Genomic DNA, 24,321 nt, shown 5'->3' on the forward strand with positions numbered 1-24,321 from the left:
TGTACACACGACAGCTAGAGATTAGAGATGAACGAACCCGTGGAAGTTCGGTTCAGCCGGACAGTAGATAAAGTTTGGTTTGGGTCAGGAACCCCAATGGAAGTCACTAATTGGGCAGTTCGGTTCTCCGCCCACTTGCAGCCAGCCATAAACAGATCCCTTTTGGCAGAGGGTGGGCAGGGTTTTCCCATATTAATTTATTTTTTGGGTGCACACTACATCTGATCATGCAGTTGTTACCCCCAGTGCGAGCTGATCAAACACTGCAAGTAGCTCGCACTGGGCTTAGCACCAAGCGTGCCTGCGCACTGCAATGCTCGCATGAGTGGTTTGCATACGTAAAGCACGCTCTCTCTGAATTCAAACTGTTTTTTTTTGTTTGTTTTTTTTGGTAAAGCCTATGAACCTCGGGTTCGCTCATCACTGAATTAATTTGCAGATCCCTGGCCTAGAGACCAGGACAGTAATCTGTGGCCATTACATGGGAGCCCCTGCAAACCACCTCCTACCTGTTGGTATCCAGAGCTCCTCTTTCAGCCAGCCTGGCGCAAATTCATCATTGGAGCGTGACACACACTCAATGTTGTACCAGGCCAGCTAATCAACAGAGGAGCCGCAGAACCCAGCAGGTAGAAAGCAGGTTGGAGAGCTCCCATCCAGCGACCACTGAATAGCCCCATGGCTGCTGTACCAGACTCCTTCAAATTTATTCGCTCCTCTTCAGTGACAGCTTATACTAAAACATTCCCTGAAATGACAGGTATCTTTTAAATTGTGTATAATAGTTTAGAAATAGCTAAGAAATGTTACCGAAAAAGGATTTCTTCAATAACTTTACATGTTATATGGACCACCAGCCCATAACCCCGATGATTCGTAGACAACTTTATTTTACACACAATGTACATGTGAAGTCTTCTGCTTACACTACATAGATGTCAATCACCTCCATATGGGGAGGCAAGTTGTCCGGAAAGGACATACATTATATGCAAAGTGTTTGTTTTTTTCACAAGTTTAATCTGAGTTCCTATGGGAAGATTTTCGTTTTTTCTTCTTCTTTTTCTTCTTTTTGTCCTTTTTCTTTTTTTTCTTCTTGTGTTTTTCACGGGAGTCATTTGAACTACTGCTGCTGTCACTATTTTCTTCAGATGTTGAATCTTCAAGCAGCATTTTCAGCTGCTGAATCCTGTAAAGTAATGGACATTGAATACGGAGGGCAATCTAACACATCTGTAAAGCTCGGACAGTACTCTGATTACTGTACCCAGCACAGACAGCTAATTGTCTTGACCTGAGCTAATTGGTTCATATATGACTAACGCAGTTAGCCTAGGTCAGTTGTCCCTGTGTTCGTGCCGGGTATGACGATCCAAGCGAGGTCTGTGTTTTCCAGACACGTGAAACTGCACCAAATTGTATTCTATGTTCTCTAATACACAGGACAGCAGCTGCACAACAGGACAAACAAGTGCACAGTTTAATATTACCTTTGCTTTTTAAGAAACTGCTAATAAACCAATTACTTAAAGTGCCACTCCAGAGGTTTTTCTTTTAATTTCACCACTAGAGGGGCGTTTTAAATCTAAATCCTCTGCCCCAGTCTTATACTCAACTTCCACTGTCTTCATCAGTTTCCAGCATTGCTCCGGTTGGTCTCTAGCACTTTGTGACCTGCCGGCAGCTCCAGTGTTTGATGGAGCGCGCCTGAGATCACAAATCAAGGCAACTCTATGACGGCCTCGTTCTGGTTTTCAGAGAGATGCACTGGGCGCTTGTGACGTACCTTCTGACTTATGGACTGTCAGAAGTTACAGACACAAGATAGCGCCACGCGTCTGAAGAGACACTGAAAAAGGATGAAACCGCCAGAGGGAGAGTATAAGACAGGGGGCCGGGGACTTGGGTTTAAACATTAATCTAGGCAGGAGCAGGGTCGCTGCTGCAAAAAACGGTGACTGGGGTGAACACGTGTGTCCGCTATTAAAGAAAATGAATATTTGAATATTCACTTCTTCCCACACCCATAATCCCACCCACCTCCTGGCACTGAAGTCAGTGAATGTTCATTTTGCATTAGCTGACAACTGAGATTTCAGCGAGTAACTGGGGTCACAGTGCAGTGGCTTCATGCGCTGCCTGTCGCTTATATACCAAAATCAGTTGCTGGCATCAGAAGAGGACGCAGCACACCAGAGAAGCAGAGGGAAGGTGAGTAGAATCATTTTTGTTGGGTGTGTTAAAAACTCCATGTCATAACTAGAGGCATATATACCAGGATAGGCCCAAGAAGAGGAACATGCACAGTGGGAAAAAAGTATTTAGTCAGCCATCAATTGTGCAAATTCTCCCACTTAAAAAGATGAGAGAAGCCTGTAACTGACATCATAGGTAGACCACAACTATGAGACAAAATGAGAAAACAAATCCAGAAAATCACATTGTCTGATTTGGCAAGATTTTGTTTTGCAAATTATGGTGGAAAATAAGTAGTCATCTAAAAACATGCAAGATTTCTGGCTCTCACAGACCTGTAACTTCCCCTTTAAGAGGCTCCTTTGTCCTCCACTCATTACCTATAGTAATGGCACCTGTTTGAACTTGTTATCAGTATAAAAGACACCTGTCCACAACCTCAACAGTCACACTCTAAACTCCACTATGGTGAAAACCAAAGAGCTGTCGAAGGACACCAGAAACAAAATTATTGCCGTGCACCAGGCTGGGAAGACTGAATCTGCAATAGGCAAGCAGCTTGGTGTGATGAAATCAACTGTGGGAGCAATAATAAAAAAAATGGAAGACATACAAGACCATTGATAATCTCCATCGATCTAGGGTTCCAAGCAAGATCTTGCCCAGTGGGGTCAAATTGATCATAAAAGCGGTGAGCAAAAATCCCAGAACCACACAGGGGAGCTAGTCAATGACCTGCATAGAGCTGAGACCACCGTAATAAAGGCTACCATCAGTAACACACTACGCCGCAAGGGACTCAGATCCTGCAGTGCCAGACGTGTTCCCTTGCTTACGCCAGCACATGTCCAGGCCCATCTGAAGTTTGCTAGAGAGCATTTGGATTATCCAATAGTATTGGGAGAATGTCATATGGTCTGATGAAACCAAAGTACAACTATATGGTAGAAACACAACTCGTCGTGTTTGGAGGAGACAATGCTGAGTTGCATCCAAAGAACACCATACCTACTGTAAAGCATGGGGTGGCAACATCATACTTTGGGGCTGTTTGTCTGCAAAGGGACCAGGACGACTGATCCTTGTACGTGAAAGAATGAATGGGGCCATGTCTGGTGAGATTTTGAGTGCAAACCTCCTTCCATCAGCAAGGGTATTGAAGATGAAACATGGCTGAGTCTTTCAGCATGATAATGATCCCAAGCATACGACCAGGGCTATGAAGGAGTGGCTTCGTAAGAACCATATAAAAATCCTGGAGTGGCCTAGCCAGTCTCCAGATCTCAACCCCATTGAAAAACTTTGGAGGAAGTTGAAAGTCCGTGTTGCCCAGCGACAGGACCAAAACATCCCTGCTGTAGAGGAGATCTGCATGGAGAAATGGACCAACATACCACCAACAGCGTGTGCCAACCTTATGAAGACTTACAGAAAACATGTGACCTCTGTCATTGCCAACAAAGGATATATAACGAAATATTGAGATTAACTTTTGTTATTGACCAAATACTTATTTTCCACTGTAAGTTTCTAAAAAAAAAAAAAAAAAAAAAAAAAAAAAGTCTTGCCAAATCAGACAAGGTGATTTTCTGGATTTGTTTTCTCATTTTGTCTCATAGTTGTGGTCACCAATGATGTCAATTACAGGCCTCTCTCATCTTTTCAAGTGGTGAACTTTCTCAATTGGTGGCTGGTTAAATATTTTTTACCCACTGTTTACCATGATGGCAAACATACATATGAGACTGAGGATCATATTTACCAGGAGGGGGGATATATATACCAGGATGAGCCCAAAGTGGGGAACATATACACCAGGATGGGACACACACCAGGATGGGGGACATTACCCCCATAACAGTGTTAGCAGCAGATCTCCCCCATAACAGGGTCAGCCGCAGGTCCCCTCATAACAGTTTCTCATGACCACTTTTTTGGCTTCAAATTTGTTTTTATGATTTTCCTCCTCTAAAACCTAGGTGTGTCTTATTGTCCTGTGCGTCTTATAGTCCAAAAATAAGGTAATTTAATTAAAAAGTCCCTATTATTCCCTTTGCAATCGTAACTGCGTTATTGTTTTATTTTTATTTTTTTTTACCTACATTTGGTTTGATGACTTTTAATTGAGAAATCCCAGTGCATCCTGGCATACTTAAAGGGAACCAGTCAGCAGAAATTTCGCCCAAAACCTAAAAGATTCCCCCTCTTCAGCTCCTGGGCTGCATTCTAGAAAGGTCCCTGTTATTATTGTGCCCCATGTGAGACCAAAATAAAGACTTTATAAAGTTGTACCTTTTTGTATTCAGATTCTGTAAATGTGACACGGGGGCGGGCTCTCTGCCGTCCGTTATTCTGCCTCCTGGTCTTGTATGCCGCCCCCATCGCTCCTTTCCATAGCTGATGCACCGCCCACTGCTCCAGCCATCCCCGCGCATGCCCAGTGCCAGTCTCACGGGACTGAGCAGTGTGACCGCTGGTGACGTGTGCGCAGGCAAGTGATTATGGGCGGGGCTGTGATTGTTATCAGCAAGTACCCGCCCATAATCTCGTGAGCGCACAAACCTCACCAGCGGTCACTGTGCTCAGGGTAGTGCTAGACTGTATGGGCTGCTTCCAGGGATGACGTCCCTTTTGTCACGTGATAGTATTTTGAACACGCCCCTATCACGTGACAAAAGGGACGTCATCCCTGGAAGCAGCCCATACAGTCTAGCACTACCCTGAGCACAGTGTGACCGCTGGTGAGGTTTGCGCGCTCACGAGATTATGGGCGGGTACTTGCTGATAACAATCACAGCCCCGCCCATAATCACTTGCCTGCGCACACGTCACCAGCGGTCACACTGCTCAGTCCCGTGAGACTGGCACTGGGCATGCGCGGGGATGGCTGGAGCAGTGGGCGGTGCATCAGCTAGGGAAAGGAGCGATGGGGGAAGGCATACAGGACCAGGAGGCAGAATAACGGACGGCAGAGAGCCCACCCCCGTGTCACATTTACAGAATCTGAATACAAAAAGGTACAACTTTATAAAGTCTTTATTTTGGTCTCACATGGGGCACAATAATAACAGGGACCTTTCTAGAATGCAGCCCAGGAGCTGCAGAGGGGGAATCTTTTAGGTTTTGGGCGAAATTTCTGCTGACAGGTTCCCTCTAAATGGGACATAATCAGGGGGCAGAGGTTATGGTCACTTATACTGCCTCTGACCCCACCCTGAAACAAAAGAATATCAGTGATGTCTGTTTCAGGGGCTGGGCTAGTCCCTGCTCTACTGAGCATATGTTGGTTGTCAATTCCGATGTATGCTCAACGAAAGCTCCCTTGCCACTATGTGATACTGCTTTTCAATGCACAGTGACAGTGCGCTCCCTCGCTGGGTTTAAGTGATGAGCATTGTAAGACAAGAATCCAGCGAGCAGGGAGAGCAAAGAGCAGTCTGGGTCCCATAACTTTTATGGATGGGGCTAGTCTCTGCTCGCCACAATCTCTTGTTAAAGTAGGTAAAAACAAAAACAGTAAAGAGGGAATGCTAGGGACATTTTAACTAAAGTATTTTAGAAAAGCAATTAAATTATCACAAAAAAATAAACATTTAGGATTAAAATCAATATTAGTTTCGGAAAACCTTAACTACTTATATGAAAGCTTTTAGTCTTCAAGGCCTAGCCACAGCTCACACTGGGTAGTGGAACTCCTCTTTTTTCCTCATATGTGAAAAATGGTCCATTTTTCTTAGTGTGCTAGATCCATTCTTTATCCATGTGTTAGTTTTTAAAATTGATGTTGCATCCATTTTCCTTGTATGAAGAAAAAAGGTCTTCGCTTTTCCTATACATTAATCAGTAAAATATGGACAGCAAAGCAAACAAATGACAGAATGACATCTGTCTGCTATCAGTTTTGTAAACAGGGCCAGTGATTTCCACTGGTGAGCTTGATCTGCATCACAAATTAAAATAGGACAGGTCTCCTTTTTTTCGTTGACAACTAATCCAAAAAAAGACACACGTGAAAAAGCACATTGATATATAGATGATGGATCCTATACAATCAATCTGCAAAAACATCAAGTAGAAAACATAAAAAAAAAACCTAAACTAATTTATGAAAGAAGCCTCAGTGTAAGGAAAGAACATATTTTTTGGAGAATAAGATACACTTTTTACCAAAAGTGTTTGGAGGAAAATGGTAGGTGTTTCTTATAGTCCGCATGTACCTTGCTGTGGCTGTGGAGGGGGAGGAAGTGGCGGCAGAGAAGCGAGTCACAGGAGGCAGGAGCAGGGTCACAGATGGCAGGAACTGGCACTCCGGCTAGCAGTGTGCATACTAATAAAGAAAATGAACATTCACTGCTTCCCACACCCATAATCCTGCCACTGATGCCGACGCCAAGAGATGGGCGAGATTATGGGCATGGGGAACAGTGAATATTCATTCTCTGCAATAGTGGGCACACATGATCAGCCAGCCACTAGCTTAGCTGGGTGATCACGTGTTCACTATTAAAGAAAATTAATATTTACCGCTCCCCTTGCCCATAATCCCACCACTGAAGCCAATGCTGAGAGATGGGCGGGATTATGGACATGGGGAGTGGTAAATATTAATTTTAGTGAATATTCATTCTCTGTAATAGTGGGCACACATGATCAGCCAGCCGCTAGCTTAGCTGGGTGATCACGTGTTCACTATTAAAGAAAATGAATGTTTAGTGCTCCCAACGACCGGCATTATGGGCGATCATCTGATCTATTGTGCCATATATAGCAGTGCATCAGCTTTGCCATGTATAGCTAAAATCACAGTTACCTAAGAACGCCAGCAGACTTGTGATGAGGAGCACGAGGGTCTTCAGCAGACCCCAATGCTGTCATGGCAATACATCAGCATTGCGCAGTCACGTCATGAGCACACTAATAGGTGCATGGAATGGCACGCTTGCCTGCTGGCACGTGTTAAAAGCCCGCAGCAAAGGCAGGGACATGACATATGACATAATTGTACATATGTTGTGAAAAGGTCAAATAAAAAAAAGTGGCTATGCACAGCCCAAATTGGGAAGATTTGGTCTCTGTCCAAATGAACTATGTGTATTGCATTTTATGAGCTGCACTTTAATTCTGGACCTTGTAAAATAATTACCTCATTTGTTTTTCTTGATTTTCTTTCTCCTTTAGTAAGCCATACATTGGGTCTTCATGAGCCTATAGAAAACAAAAATGTCCACATACAATCACATCAACAACTTAAGAAATGTCTCAACTTGGTGGAGGAAGATCTATGCAGCTTGTCATAATCTACAAATAAAGTGTAATCAGAATTATAGCCGATTAAGGAAACTTTGCAATTTACAGTATTAAAAAATACAATGAGCAAGAGAGTTAGGGTAGAGAGTTTAGTAAAGTGACATGGTCAGTGCACATTGCCACAATCCTATAAAACCAGCATTATTTCCCTTCCCCGCTTTACTGACAGAATATACTAAACAGCCTGGGCAGGACCGCTGATAATGTCCACATCAGCCTGAGTGACAGCATTTGTTTATGAAAATTAGATTATTCTGTAGCCAATGATGAAGAAAATGGAAATAGATACATTTTCTAGAAAGCCAACTTATTGGGCAACACCTTCTCAGAATGAAGCTGTCCTTACACATAACTATATGACGACTTGTTTTTAGTGGGATGAGTTGTAGTTCTGAACGACACCCTTTTACCATACAATCTACTGAATAACAGGAAAAAAAATCAGTGTGGTAAAGTGGTGAAAAAATATGCAATCCCACCATTGACTTCTGGGTTCTGCTTTTACTACACCCATTGAATAGTAAAAATGACCCAGAAGCCTGATTCTCCAGGTCAGATTACAGCAATACCAAAACTTGCATATTTGTTTGTGGTGAAAAAAAATCCAAGAAACAAATCTAAAAAAAAAAAAAGAAAAGAAATTAATTTTTTTGTCACCCGATTCAGAACCCAGTGGAGGTTTTTTTTTCCTTTTACACAGCAAGCTGTTGTTTTCACCTATACCATTTGAGGTCCATGAGATTTTTTTTTTTATCGTGCACAACAGATGTGACGGCAATTAAATGCATCAAAATGTGTAATAGTCGCGGCCGGAGCTCAGACGTGTGTGGAGGGGGCTTTGGTCCAGAGCCCATGCCACATGTGGTCACCTCAACATGGACTTACAGTTATGTCCATATGCGTGAAGTGGATAAACTGCTTTAATATTTTATTATGTTTTTATCTCTCAGTAGAACATGAGAACGTGTGAAAAATGTTACTCTCTGATGCAAAATTACATGAAGGTGCCCTTGACTTTAACTCCAGTGTTGTCTTACTGGAGGGGGTCGGCAGCAGTGGTGGAGTAGAGTCACAGGAGACAGGGGCGGTGCTACTGGGGTCTGTCTTGGCAGCGGTGGAGCCTGTCCTGGCAGCGGAAGCTGTGCTGGCAGCGGAAGCTGCGGTGGTTGTGTGGAGAAGGCCTGTGCGGCAGGTGTCCCAGATGCTCTGTCGACGGTCCTGGCTTCAAAGAAATGGCGCCCGGAACAGCGCGTGCACAGATGGTGCTCTCAGCCGAGAGCTCCATCTGCGCACGCGCTGACTCCGGGCGCCATCATTTTAACCCAGCATCTGGGACATCTGCTGCACCGGACTGCTCCATACAGCCAGCTGCATGCGCCAATTTCCACCTCCCGGTAAACTATATTTGGATTTTAAGACGCACCCCTCATTTTCCTCCTAAATTTTTGGGAGGAAAAGTGCGTCTTATAATATATACATATAGAAATATGGATAGAAAGGAAATTATATATATATATTTCCTTTCTATCTATAATATAATATATAATATATATATATATATATATATATATATATATATACTTATACTAGAGGGTGGCCCGATGCTACGCATTGGGTATTCTAGAATTTATTGTGTAGTTAATGTATGATTTTTGTTATATATATAGATGTTGTTGTGTGTAGTTGCCGAGTGTTTGTGTAGGGCGCTGTAAATGCTCTGGGTGTTGTCTGGGTGGGGGTGTGTGAGAGAGGTGTTTGTGTGTTGCGGTGTGTGTGTTGCATTGTTTGTGGAGCGCTGTGTGTCTGCAGTGTTGTCTGTGTGTGGTGCTGTGTGTGTTGCGCGGTTTGTGTGGGTGTGGGGTGCGTGTGTGTGTTTTGGGGGGAGGTATGTTTTGTGCAATGTGTGTGTGTTGCGCGGTATGTGCGTATATTTGTGTATTGGGTGTTGTGTGTGCGCGGCGTTGTCTGTGTGTGTGTGGGTGTCTATGTGGGGCGGTGTTTGTGGTTCCCAGTGTGTGTGTGGTGTGTTGTGCGGTGCGCATGTGGCAGTGTGTGTGTGTTTTGGGGGGAGGTGTGCACCCCCATCGTGCTCCATCCCCCATGCTGCGCACCCCCCATCGTGCTCCATCCCCCATGCTGCGCACTCCCCATCGTGCTCCATCCCCCATGCTGCGCACTCCCCATCGTGCTCCACAGTCACACATCAGACAGTATACACGCACACATCTGATCGCATACACTCACACCCCACTTCTCCCTGTGCCCTCCGGTGGGCGGTCCCAGCAGCTGTGCTGCACACCGCGCTCCTCTGCCTTCTGCCGACACTCACAGATCCGATCGCATACACTCACACATCAGAACACACGCACACATCCGATCGCATACACGCACACATCCGATCGCATACACGCACACATCCGATCGCATACATGCACACATCCGATCGCATACACGCGCACACACACACTGACGATATCGCACATACGCGCTCACACACTCACAACATCCGGAGATACCACAAGCTTTCGGCCATGTGATCCTCCGGCAGGTCCTGGAAGGTCACTGCACGCACAGTATCGCCGCCGAGAAGTAAGTGATATCACTGGATGTTGTGAGTGTGTGGATGCAATCTAATGTGTGTGTGAGAGTGAGTGTGATCTGATGTGTGTGTGTGTCTGTTCTTATGTGTGTGCGTGTGTGTGTGTGCGTTCCGCCGCTGCAGGACCTTGATGCGCTCACCTGCTCCCGGTCAGAGTCTGGCGAGTATGACTGCGTGGTCTTTCTTCTGTCTTCTCTCTTCTGGGGGTCCTCGCTGCCTATAATGAAGTGTCTTGCAGTGTCTTTAACTCTTTCACCGCTGCATGACACTTCATTATTGACCGCAGCGTATGCCGGCTCCCTGCACATGTGTACCGGGAGCCGGTGTTCGCTGGTAACCATAATACACATCGGGTAACTAAGGGAAGCGCTTCCTATAGTTACGCAATGTTTATCATGGTTACCAGCGTACACCGACTCCGTCACGATCCCAGCATCGCAAGGTTATGTCTGGGCTGGGGGAGTCGGGGCTTCGTTTGAATTCGGGGGAAGGGGCGTGGCCGAGCGGTTGATGCGTGCGGAGGGTCGGGGCGAGCGGCCAATCCATGCGGGGGGCGGGGCCAGGCCGAGCCCGGCGGCCAATCCGAAAGTTGTCACTGTAACGACACAATTTTGGAGGCAAGCCAGACAGACAGGCAATTTATATATATATATATATATATATATATATATACACATACACATATATATATATATATATATATATATACATGCATACATATATATATATATACATGCATACATATATATATATATATACATACATATATATATATATACATACATATATATATATACATACATATATATATATACATACATATATATATATACATACATATATATATACATACATATATATATACATACATATATATATACATACATATATATATACATACATATATATATACATACACATATATATACATACATATATACATACATATATATATACATACACATTATATACATACACATTATATATATATATATATATATATATATATATATATATATATATATATATATATATATATATATATATATACACATATATATACACACACTATATATATATATATATATATATATATTATACATACATACATACATACATATATATAGATATATATACATACACACAAACATACATACACATACACACACATACATACAGTATATATATACTTGCAATATATATATATATATATATATATATATATATGCAAAATACAAATGTATGATTGTGAAAAGTATAACGAAGACCTTTGCAGGAAAGGGGCATGCAACTTCTCCATGTTTCTTACATTATGAAATTTTGCTGATACATTTCATTTTATAATTATGCAGATAGCAGGTATAACTACTATAAAAATGAAAACTCTTGTGGACTTACCACTCTGAACTGCTCAATTTTTTGATTGCCTTTGATGAAATATGGACATTCACGATCGCCAGTTCTGTGACCATATTGCTTACATCTCCAACCTAAAGAAAAGGTAAATTACAATTGTTAAGAAGAGGACATATAAAGCGGAGGCTGAAAAAGTAGTTTTACACATGCCGGGTCAGTAACGTGTGGATCAATCAGTAGATCATGGATGTGTGACAAGCAGAACAGGAGCTTGGTGACTATGCTATGGTGCAGGACAAGCAGCGTCTCAATATGCGATAACCCAAATACCGTATTTTTCGCTTTATAAGACGCACCTGATTATAAGACGCACCCCCGAATTTTGTGAAGAAAAAGAGAATTTTTTTTTTAAATGTTAAATGGGGTCCATCTTATAATGCCAGTGTCGCTCTAACAAATCATATATGGTATATGTCCCTCATAGCCCCCCATCCTAAAATTAGCCCCCCTTAATCTGGATATGGCCCCCTTATATTGAATATAGCCCCCTTGTGATGGCACACGTCCCCCTGTGCTGCCCATGGCCCCTATAGATCGCACAAGTCCCCCTGTGTTAGATATCGCCCCCATAGTGCTTCCCATGGCCCCCTATATAGATCGCACAAGTCCCCCTGTGTTAGATATCACCCCCATGGTGCTGCCCATGGCCCCTATATAGATCGCACAAGTCCCCCTGTGTTAGATATCACCCCCATGGTGCTGCCCATGGCCCCTATAGATCGCACAAGTCCCCCTGTGTTAGATATCGCCCCCAGGCTGCTGCCCATAGTAAAATAATACACTCTTTCCTTACCTCCTCCAGCGCTGAGCTCCCTCCTGTCTCCCTCCGTGCTTCTCTTCCTCCACTTCCTGGTTCTAGTGCCAGTCATGTGATCGGCACAGCAGACTGAGATCTCTGCGTGCCTGATCACAGTGGAAGCAGGGACACCGATGAGAAACGCTGGAGGGGGTAAGTAAAGCTTTTTTATTTTAGAATGAGTAGCAGCACGGGGGCATGTGCGATCACAGGGGGGCGCAGAGACATATAATATGCACCGCTCCCCGAGCCCGTCACTGCGATGCAATTTCAGCACCACCAGAGATGGACAGCGGCTGTGCATATTATATGAGCGGGAGCAGGAGATCAAACGCTGCCGCCACCGCGTTCACCTGCCCCCAGCAGCGCCCCCACCTCCCCTGGACCCTGCAGTGTAATATATATATATATATATATATATATATATATATATATATATATATATATATATATATATATATATATATATATATATATATATATATATATACACACATACCCCCCGTATATTCGGCTTATAAGACGCACCCCCTACTTTCCCCCAAAATTTCCATCATATACTACTACAACCATAACTGTGGCACAACTGACACCATCGACTGAGGGAACTCCACTGCCTTTTATTCTGTTTAATTTCTTTTGAAGTTTCAATTTGATAAAAGTCAAAAACCTTTATGAAATTCAAACATAAGTGAGTAGGGGGGGAGGGGGGTGACAGGAGCGGACAAGGATCGGGTGGAGGGGTCAGATATCAGCACTTTGTAGTTTGTTTCAATTTAAAGGGTATTTAGAAGGCGATCTGGCACCAGTGTTCAGCAGTAAAAAGTGAAGCCTACATCTTCCTCCCACCATTACATAGTGTAGTGATGGCAGTGTGTGTAGAGGAGAGGTTAGAGTATATCAAGATAATACCTGGTCATGATGGTGGAATGTACTACACCCTATTGACTTAATTGGACCCAATAGCACTGCACACCACAATATTCGGGTACGTCCCCATCATCTGGAGACATTGCATTCTAGACACAGTGTCCTGCGGAGACTCTAGTCTTCTCCACAGGAGGCAGCAGCGTCTGTGCCCATGATCAGGATTCTGGGAGCAGCAGATTTTCGCTGTGTCCTGCTGAGAACGCTCGCGTCTCTGCAGGCATAATTATGGCATGCTGTGGCTTGGACAGCAGAGCCGCATGTCAGGTTACTCTGCATACAGAAGCACAGTGGGCACGGAATTTCTAGAAATCTCATGCATTTTGCTTGAACTTTTCAAAGCAGCATTTTGGGCGCAGTGAAAACACTCTGCATCCAAAACGCTGCTAATCCTGATAGTGGGCACACACCCTTAAGGGGGCTTTACACGACAGCGATATCGGTACCGATATCGCTAGCGTGCATACCCGCCCCCATCGTTTATGCGACACGGGCATATCGCTGCCCGTCGCACACAAAATCGCGCTCCCCGTCACACGCCCTGCGACGTCGCTCTGGCCGGCGATCCGCCTCCTTTCTAAGGGGGCTGGTCGTGCGGCGTCACACAGCAGGCGTCCAATAGAAGCAGAGGGGCGGAGATGAGTGGGACGTAACATCCCGCCCACCTCCTTCCTTCTGCATAGCCGGTGGAGGCAGGTAAGGAGATGTTCCTCGCTCCTGCGGTTTCACACACAGCGATGCGTGCTGCCGCAGGAACAAGGAACAATATCGCTAATGAGAGGTAAACAATTTTTTGTTTTAGGACGACCTCTCCGCGGCAAACGATTTTGGCCGCTTTTGCGATCGTTTTAGATCGCACATAAATGTCACTCGCTACGATATCGTTAATGCAACCGGATGTGCGTCACTAACGACGTGACCCCGACGATAAAACATTAACGATATCGTAGCGTGTAAAGCCCCCTTTAGTCCTTTCAAAACCAAGCAAATCTATAATAGAGGCTTTACTGCGACAACCTGGCAGTTACAGGTTTACTCACATTGCATAACCTTTACTTCTTTGCCCAAAGGCATCCATAGTCCCTTGGTAGGAGCATGCGCAAGGAAATCTCTGGCATGTTCATTGCCAGGTAAATCAGGAATACAGTCTTCAGGTTTTGGTTCATCTTCCTTAAATAGAAAAAAAAAATAACAAAAGTGTACTTAGTATGTGATACCTTACAGGGAGTGTGTCAACATTTTAGCGCTGCAATACTAGTGACCGCACAAGACAGAGGGGTATAGGCCCTTATTCACACCTTACTGTACTGTGGAGGTCTGATTAAACACCTCTTACTGGGTCAAAACCACCGCTAAAGATACAATCAGACATGTGAGGCAATGTTCACAGGCTGAGAATTATGTCTGGATTTATGGAGGAGTTCCAGGATTAAAAGGTACCGTATTTTTCGGACCATAAGACGCACTTTTTTCCCCCCAAATGTTGGGGGAAAGTTGGGGGTGCGTCTTATGGTCTGACTATAGGGCTGCGGCCGGGAACGAGGGTGCTGTGGTGGAGCGGGTCATCGGGGACATGAACAGGCAGCAGCAGCGCCTGCCGTGACCACGTGGGCCCGCTCATTACATATGCACGCCCATCCTCCCGGCCATCTCTCAGCGCTGAAGCCGGCACTGACAGGTGGACGGGAGGACGAGCGGGGACGCGCGCATAGCAAAGAGCCGGCCGCATGATCACCCCTGGCAATTACAGCCTGGAGTGATGATGTGCGGCTGTATTCACTGCCCCCCGCGCATCATTACCAGCGCGGGGTGCAGTGAATCAGTACACTCACCCGTCCCCGTGTGTGGAGCCGCCCCCCTGCTGCATGCGATGTCTTCCTGTTTGTGCCGGTCAGCTGATCTGTGCTGAGCCGGTCAGCTGATCTGTGCTGAGCTGGTCAGCTGATCGGCACAGACAGGAAGACATCGCGATGCAGCAGGGGAACGGCTCCACACACACAGATCAGCGTGCCAGAGAGGAAGATGATCGGTGCTGCAGGGAGTGAGGAAAAGGTGAGTATAAACGTTTATTTTTTTTTCTCTGTGCTATAGGATACAGGCCATATACCAGGATGGTATATGAGCACGATGGGGGCATATAGCAGGATGGGAGTATGTGAACAGGCTGGATGGGGGGGGATGTGAACAGGCTGGATGGGGGGGGTATGTGAACAGGCTGGATGGGGGGGTATGTGAACAGGCTGGATGGGGGGGTATGTGAACAGGCTGGATGGGGGGGGTATGTGAACAGGCTGGATGGGGGGGGTATGTGAACAGGCTGGATGGGGGGGGGGTATGTGAACAGGCTGGATGGGGGTTTATAGCAGGATCATATACAAGGCAGGAGGATCATTACCAGGATGGGGTACCTTAGTAGAGAATTTGGGGACATTACCCCCATAACAGTTTCAGCAGCAGATCCTCGCCCCATAACAGTGTGTCATGACCACATTTTTTGCTTAAAGTTTTATTTTCCCATTTTCCTCCTCTAAAACCAGGGTGCGTCTTATAGTCCGGTGCGTCTTATAGTCCGAAAAATACGGTAAATAGAATCAACGGCAACTTTGCCAGCCAAGCATGTGAGCGGGTATGCTCCTGACTAGGAAAAATAATAGTGGAATAACCACTGCAGATTTTATAATCCGCAGCCGGCTCATTCACACATATGCTTAGCTGAAAATCCATGGCTTTGTTCTAATAAACCTTGAATGAAGGTAGTTTGTATGGAAACTGCAGTAAATATGTAATTCTGCAGGTTCTCACAAGACTCCACGGTATATTTGACTAGAGGGAGTCCAGACTGTGTGAACAAAGTTTAACAGGATGTGTGGTTTGTAGTAATTACAACATATGGATGTGGTTGGTGAATAATAACAAATGTGTACAGCATGAATATGATCTAATGCGTGATATGTACATGTGAAGAATGGAAGCAGTATGGGTCGTGCACGGGAATATTGGCTGCAAGAATGATACTGTGGAGACCAGTGTATGTAGAGTAGGGGAAAGCCATCACAAGCTATATACTCTCCATATAAATGCACGAAAATCACCTTAATTAGTCCTGGTGGAGGTTTCTCATAGCTATAAACAAAGACAAGAGGCATCAAGAAGGATGAATATCAGCAGGTAAACAGGAGAAACAAGTATTATATACATATAAAAATAAAAACATGTTTTTAAAAATATGAACGTAATTTAAATATATATATATGTATGTAAAATATGTACGGTAATTACCATTTATTTCCCGCCATTAAAAATTAATACCAATAAAAATAACTAAGTGCTCTTGCTGGGTCTGCAACTGTGTGATCTATCCAAATCTAAAATTCCCACAATTGGTAAACTGTAACAAGAAATTAAAATCAAAACTGAAAATTGCAGCAACTCTGCAAAAAAAAAAAAAAAATCTAAAAAGTATCACAACATCAGATCTACCCCAAAATTATACCACTAAGAGGTCAGCTCTCCACTCAAACACAAGGCCACACATGGCAAAAGATGGAAACCCTAGAAGTGTTGGAAAACGGAGACATACATGGCGTTATCTTACGGACCTGGAGAACCACATTGCAACGTCATTTTCCAACTCAATGAACGCCATAAAAACAAAACCCAATAAACAATGGCAGAATTGCATTTTTCTTCACAATTTAACAGTACTTGAAATTTTATGGCCCATCTTCAAGTACATTGAATGGTAAAATGAATTATGTTTTTCAAAACCACAACTAGTCCAGTTATAAACAAGGCCCTGATAGAACTATGTGGATGAAGGGAATTTTGTTTACTTACCGTAAATTCCTTTTCTTCTAGCTCCTATTGGGAGACCCAGACAATTGGGTGTATAGCTACTGCCTCCGGAGGCCACACAAAGTATTACACTTTAAAAAGTGTAACCCCTCCCCTCTGCCTATACACCCTCCCGTGCATCACGGGCCCATCAGTTTTGGTGCCAAAGCAGGAAGGAGGAAACTTATAAATTGGTCTAAGGTAAATTCACTCCGAAGGATGTTCGGAGAACTGAAACCATGAACCAAAAGAACAATTCAACATGAACAACATGTGTACACAAAAGAACAAACAGCCCGAAGGGAACAGGGGCGGGTGCTGGGTCTCCCAATAGGAGCTAGAAGAAAAGGAATTTACGGTAAGTAAACAAAATTCCCTTCTTCTTTGTCGCTCCATTGGGAGACCCAGACAATTGGGACGTCCAAAAGCAGTCCCTGGGTGGGTAAAAGAATACCTCGATAAAAAGAGCCGAAACAACGGCCCCCTCTTACAGGTGGGCAACCGCCGCCTGAAGGACTCGCCTACCTAGGCTGGCATCTGCCGAAGCATAGGCATGCACCTGATAGTGTTTCGTGAAAGTGTGCAGACTCGACCAGGTAGCCGCCTGACACACCTGCTGAGCCGTAGCCTGGTGCCGCAATGCCCAGGACGCACCCACGGCTCTGGTAGAATGGGCTTTCAGCCCTGAAGGAATCGGAAGCCCAGAAGAACGGTAGGCTTCAAAAATCGGTTCCTTGATCCACCGAGCCAAGGTTGACTTGGAAGCCTGCGACCCCTTACGCTGGCCAGCGACAAGGACAAAGAGCGCATCAGAGCGGCGCAGTGGCGCCGTGCGAGACACGTAGATCCGGAGTGCTCCCACTAGATCTAACAAATGCAAATCCTTTTCACATTGGTGAATTGGATGAGGGCAAAATGAAGGTAAGGAGATATCCTGATTGAGATGAAAAGTGGACACCACCTTAGGGAGAAAGTCCGGGACCGGACGCAGAACCACCTTATCCTGGTGAAATGCCAGGAAAGGGCCTTTGCATGACAGCGCTGCAAGCTCTGACACTCTACGGAGTGAAGTAACCGCCACTAGAAATGCCACCTTCTGCGAAAGACGTGATAGAGAGACATCCCACAGCGGCTCAAAAGGTGGTTTTTGAAGAGCCCGTAGAACCATGTTGAGATCCCAGGGTTCCAGCGGACGCTTGTAAGGTGGGACTATGTGACAAACTCCCTGCAGGCACGTGCGGACCTGCGGAAGCCTGGCTAGACGCTTTTGAAAAAACACGGAAAGCGCCGAGACTTGACCTTTGAGAGAGCCGAGAGACAAACGCTTGTCCAATCCCGATTGAAGGAAGGAAAGAAACCTGGGTAAGGCAAACGGCCAGGGGATAAACCCCCTCTCAGAGCACCAGGCTAAGAAGATCCTCCAAGTTCTGTGATAGATCTTGGCTGATGTTGGTTTCCTGGCCTGTCTCATAGTGGCAATGACATCTTGAGACAACCCTGAGGACGCTAAGAGCCAGGACTCAATGGCCACACAGTCAGGTTGAGGGCCGCAGAATTCAGATGGAAAAATGGCCCTTGAGATAGCAAGTCTGGTCGGTCTGGGAGCGCCCACGGTTGCCCCACCGTGAGATGCCACAGATCCGGGCACCACGACCGCCTCGGCCAATCTGGAGCGACGAGGATGGCGCGGCGGCAGCCGGACCTGATCTTGCGCAACACTCTGGGCAGCATTGCCAGAGGAGGGAATACATAAGGCAGTTGAAACTGCGACCAACCCTGAACTAAGGCGTCCGCCGCCAGAGCTCTGTGGTCCTGAGACCGTGCCATGAATGCCGGGACCTTGTTGTTGTGCCGAGACGCCATGAGATCGACGTCCGGCGTTCCCCAGCGGCAACAGATCTCTTGAAACACGTCCGGGTGGAGAGACCATTCCCCCGCGTCCATGCCCTGGCGACTGAGGAAGTCTGCTTCCCAGTTTTCTACGCCCGGAATGTGAACCGCGGAGATGGTGGAGGCTGTGGCCTCCGCCCACAGCAGAATCCGCCGGACTTCTTGGAAGGCTTGACGACTGCGAGTGCCGCCCTGGTGGTTGATGTACGCAACCGCCGTGGCGTTGTCCGACTGTATGCGGATCTGCCTGCCCTCGAGCCACCGATGGAACGCCTTGAGGGCTAGATACACTGCCCTTATCTCCAGAACATTGATCTGAAGGGAGGACTCTGTCGGAGTCCAGGTTCCCTGAGCCTTGTGGTGGAGAAAAACCGCTCCCCATCCTGACAGGCTCGCGTCCGTCGTGACCACAGCCCAGGATGGGGGCAGAAAGGATTTTCCTTTCGACAGAGAAGTGGGGAGAAGCCACCACTGAAGCGAGGTCTTGGCTTCCAGAGACAGAGAGACGTTCCTGTCTAAGGACGTCGGCCTCTTGTCCCATTTGCGGAGAATGTCCCATTGGAGTGGACGCAGATGAAATTGCGCAAATGGAACTGCCTCCATTGCTGCCACCATCTTCCCCAGGAAGTGCATGAGGCGCCTCAAGGGGTGCGACTGGGCCCGAAGAAGGGATTGCACCCCTGTCTGCAGCGACCGCTGTTTGTCCAGCGGCAGCTTGACCATCGCTGAGAGAGTATGAAACTCCATCCCGAGGTACGTCAGTGACTGGGTCGGAGACAATTTTGACTTTGGAAAATTGATGATCCACCCGAACCTCTGGAGAGTCTCCAGAGCAATGGTCAGACTGTGTTGACAAGCCACCCGTGAGGGTGCCTTGACTAGGAGATCGTCTAGGTAAGGGATCACCGAGTGGCCCTGAGAGTGTAGGATCGCTACGACGGATGCCATGACCTTGGTGAAGACCCGTGGGGCTGTCGCCAGGCCGAAAGGCAGTGCCACAAACTGAAGGTGTTCGTCCCCGATGGCGAAACGCAGGAAGCGTTGATGCTCTTGAGCGATCGGCACATGGAGATAGGCATCTTTGATGTCGATTGATGCTAGGAAGTCTCCTTGGGACATCGAAGCGATGACAGATCGGAGGGATTCCATGCGAAACCGCCTGGTTGTCACATGTCTGTTGAGCAATTTGAGGTCCAAAACGGGACGGAATGAGCCGTCCTTTTTTGGCACCACGAACAGATTGGAGTAAAAACCGCGACCGTGTTCCTGAAGGGGAACGGGGATCACCACTCCTTCTGTTTTCAGAGTGTCCACCGCCTGAAAAAGCGCAACGGTCCGCTCGGGGGGCGGAGATGTTCTGAAAAAACGAGTCGGAGGACGAGAGCTGAACTCTATCCTGTAACCGTGAGACAGGATGTCTCTCACCCATCGGTCTTGGACATGTGGCCACCAGGCGTCGCAAAAGCGGGAGAGCCTGCCACCGACCGAGGATGCGGTTTGGGGCGGCCGAAAGTCATGAGGAGGCCGCCTTGGAGACGGTGCCTCCGGTGGTCTTTGGAGGACGTGACTTAGACCGCCATGCAGAAGAGTTCCTCTGGTTCTTCTGTGGCCTGTTGGACGAGGAGGGTTGGGATCTGGCTGAGGGCCGAAAGGACCGAAACCTCGCTTGAACTTTCCGTTGCTGAGGTCTGTTTGGTTTGGGTTGGGGTAAGGACGAGTCCTTTCCCTTGGATTGCTTAATAATTTCATCCAATCGCTCGCCAAACAGTCGGTCGCCAGAAAAAGGCAAACCGGTCAAGAACTTCTTGGAAGCAGAGTCTGCCTTCCATTCGCGTAGCCACATGGCCCTGCGGACTGCCACACAATTGGCGGATGCTACCCCTGTACGGCTAGCCGAGTCCAGGACAGCATTCATGGCGTAGGATGCAAATACTGACGCCTGAGAAGTCAAAGATGTTACTTGTGGCGCAGCGGTACGGGTGACCGCATTAATCTCAGACAGACAAGCTGAGATAGCCTGGAGTGCCCACACAGCTGCAAAGGCTGGGGCAAAAGACGCGCCTATGGCTTCATAGATGGATTTCAGTAGGAGCTCTATCTGCCTGTCCGTGGCATCCTTGAGCGATGCACCGTCAGCCACTGCTACTACGGATCTAGCCGCCAGTCTAGAGACTGGAGGATCCACCTTGGGACACTGAGCCCAACCCTTAACCACGTCAGCGGGGAAGGGGTAACGTGTGTCATTAAGGCGTTTAGTAAATCGCTTGTCCGGGAAAGCCCTGTGCTTCTGGACAGCATCTCTAAAGTTAGAGTGATCGAAGAAAGCACTCCGGGTACGTTTAGGAAACCTAAACTGGTGTTTCTCCTGTTGTGAAGCCGAATCCTCTGTAGGCGGAGTTGGGGGAGACAGATCTAGCACCTGGTTGATGGACGCTATAAGGTCATTTACTATGGCGTCCCCTTCAGGTGTATCCAGATTGAGCGCAACGTCAGGGTCAGAGTCCTGAGCTGCGACCTCCGCCTCCTCCTCTAGAGAATCCTCAAGCTGAGACCCCGAACTGCGTGATGAAGTCGGGGAAGATTCTAAGCGAACCCGCTTAGCTGGTCTGGGACTGCGGTCCGTGCCGGAGTCCTGCACGTAATAACTAGAGGCCACACCAGGAACACGCTTAGTCGCAGACCGAGAGGTGCCTGGGGGTGATCCCGCAGTGCCCGGGGCCTGTGTAAGGGCCGGTCTGGACTGCAAAACCTCTAAAAACTTAGCAGACCATTTATCCATAGACTGAGTCATGGAATGAGAAAGAGACTCAGAGTTTGTCGGCTAAAACAGCAAACTCTGTCCCTGCCATCTGGACAGGGGGGGCCGGCGGTTCTACCTGGGCCGAGGGACCCCCTAGTGTCTCAGGCTCCGGCTGAGCGAGTGCCACAGGGGCCGAGCATAGCTCACAGTGAGGGTAGGTGGAACCTGCAGGTAGCATAGCCGCACAAGAGGTACAGGTAGCAAAATAACCCTGTGCCTTGGCCCCCTTGCTCCTTGTGAACGACATGCTGTTGTCTCCCAGGAGCGTGATCACTGAGGGTATATAGCCACAAGTTAACAGTACAGCTGAACCGGAAAAAGTATACAACTATAATGTATCTATATACAGTTCAGCACCCTAGGGGGACCAGCACCGGTAACCGGTGTGGCTTACCAACCGCTCCAGCGGTGTGTGGCCACCAGATTCCCTGCCTCGGGTCTCCCAGAGCTGCAGCCAGAAGTCCTCCACCGGCAGTATGTGTTAAAACATGGCTGTCGGCGTTCACAGGGGAGGAGGGAGCCGTGGGCGTAACTTACAAAAGTGCGGGAATCTGGTGCCCCATAGGGATTAGTGAGGGGGGAGGAGGACAGCAATGTGTGCTCCAGCCCTCACTGTCGGCGTCAGACCGACCGTCCCGCCCTTGCCCCTGACTGGCAGGCCCGGGGGCGGGAGTTTAATGTACTAGGCCGCAAAAGCCGGGGACTAAAGTAAAAACCGCGGCCGACAAGCAGGCACGGTCGGCGCGGTAGTCCCGGACAAAAAACAACACTGCAGGCGCTGCAGCGTCTGAGGCCCAGGTGCTCCATGCACCGTCCCAAAGTGGACACAGAGTACCTGTAGTTGCAGGGCCTTGTCCCTGACGATACTCAGTCTCCTGTCCGGCAGATACCACCAGGGGCTGCGGAGGGAGCCCGGTCCCAGTGCCTGGATGACCGGTTAGGATCCCACTTCACCCAGAGCCCCTAAGGGATGGGGAAGGAAAACGGCATGTGGCTCCTGCCTTTGTACCCGCAATGGGTACCTCAACCTTAACAACACCGCCGACTCAGTGGGGTGAGAAGGGAGCATGCCGGGGGCCCTTAGGGGCCCTCTTTTCTTCCATCCGAAATAGTCAGCAGCTGCTGCTGACTAAAATGTGGAGCATTGTGTGCATGTGTGCCTCCTTCAACACAAAGCAAAAAACTGATGGGCCCGTGATGCACGGGAGGGTGTATAGGCAGAGGGGAGGGGTTACACTTTTTAAAGTGTAATACTTTGTGTGGCCTCCGGAGGCAGTAGCTATACACCCAATTGTCTGGGTCTCCCAATGGAGCGACAAAGAAAGAAAGAGTTATGACTCTTGGAAGTAAGGTTGGGAAATAGTAGCGCTGCAGCTGTCTTTTTTTGTTTTAGATTCAGTTAAAGGGAATCTGTCAGCAGGTTTTGCTATGTAATCTGAAGACAGTATGAGGTAGGGGCTAAGACTTAAGGCTGCTTTACACGCAGCGATATTGCTAGCGATGTCGCTCGTGAAAGCACCCGCCCCCGTCGTTTGTGCGTCACGGGAAAATCGCTGCCCGTGGCGAACAATATCGCAAGTACGCGTCACACGAACTTACCTTCCTAACGACGTCGCTGTGGCCGGCGAACAACCTCTTTTCTAAGGGGGCGGTTCGTGCGGCGTCGCAGCAACGTCACACAGCAGGCGTCCAATAGAAGCGGAGGGGCGGAGAGCAGCCGCATGAAAGACACGCCTACCTCGTTGCCGGAGGACGTAGCTACGGTTTTGTTCGTCGTTCCCGGGGTGTCACACGTAGCGATGTGTGCTGCCTCAGGAACGACGAACAACCTGCGTCTAAAATCAGCAACGATTTTTGGGAAATAGACGACGTATCAACAATCAACGATTTGGTGAGTATTTTGCATCGTTAGCGGTCGCTCGTACGTATCACACGCAACAACGACGCTAACAAGGACGGATGTGCGTCACGAATTCCGTGATCCCCAACGACATCTCGTTAGCGATGTCGTTGCGTGTAAAGCCCCCTTAAGGTTTCAGTGGTGTGTCATTTATTAGGCTGTGTGCAGTTTACATACAATGTGTGTTTTATCAGAAGATTATCACTGCGTGGACTAAAGGCCCCGTCACACTAAGCAACATCGCTAGCAACATCGCTGCTAACGAACAACTTTTGTGACGTTGCTAGCGATGTTGCTGTGTGTGACATCCAGCAACAACCTGGCCCCTGCTGTGAGGTCGTTGGTTGTTGCTGAATGTCCTGGGCCATTTTTTAGTTGTTGCTGTCCCGCTGTGAAGCACAGATCGCTGTGTGTGACAGCGAGACAGCAACAACTAAATGTGCAGGCAGCAGGAGCCGGCTTCTGCGGAGGCTGGTAACGAATGTAAACATCGGGTAACCAAGAAGCCCTGTCCTTGGTTACCCGATATTTACCTTTGTTACCAGCCTCCGCCGCTCTCACTGTCAGTGCCGGCTCCTGCTCTGTGCACATGTAGCTGCAGGACACATCGTGTTAATTAACCCCATGTGTGCTGTAACTAGGAGAGCAGGGAGCCA

At 47.4% G+C, this 24,321-nt stretch overlaps 1 protein-coding gene across 5 annotated transcripts in view; it reads right to left on the minus strand.

Annotated features, from left to right (window-relative positions):
- Window positions 1-872: 872 nt before the first annotated feature.
- RP9 (RP9 pre-mRNA splicing factor) overlaps window positions 873-24,321 on the minus strand; it is a 31,225-nt gene continuing 7,776 nt past the window's right edge. For all 5 annotated transcript variants that reach the window (XM_075315095.1, XM_075315097.1, XM_075315096.1 and 2 more), the window contains exons 3-7: window positions 16,334-16,364; window positions 14,282-14,411; window positions 11,501-11,592; window positions 7,340-7,401; window positions 873-1,189 (exon numbers count right to left, since the gene is read on the minus strand). In XM_075315095.1, coding sequence (XP_075171210.1) covers window positions 1,018-1,189; window positions 7,340-7,401; window positions 11,501-11,592; window positions 14,282-14,411; window positions 16,334-16,364 — 487 coding nt within the window. In that variant the 3' untranslated portion in view covers window positions 873-1,017. The remainder of the gene's footprint in view (window positions 1,190-7,339; window positions 7,402-11,500; window positions 11,593-14,281; window positions 14,412-16,333; window positions 16,365-24,321) is intronic.

The sequence above is a fragment of the Anomaloglossus baeobatrachus genome, chromosome 6 (genome assembly GCF_048569485.1).
Source record: "Anomaloglossus baeobatrachus isolate aAnoBae1 chromosome 6, aAnoBae1.hap1, whole genome shotgun sequence".
NCBI lineage: Eukaryota > Metazoa > Chordata > Amphibia > Anura > Aromobatidae > Anomaloglossus > Anomaloglossus baeobatrachus.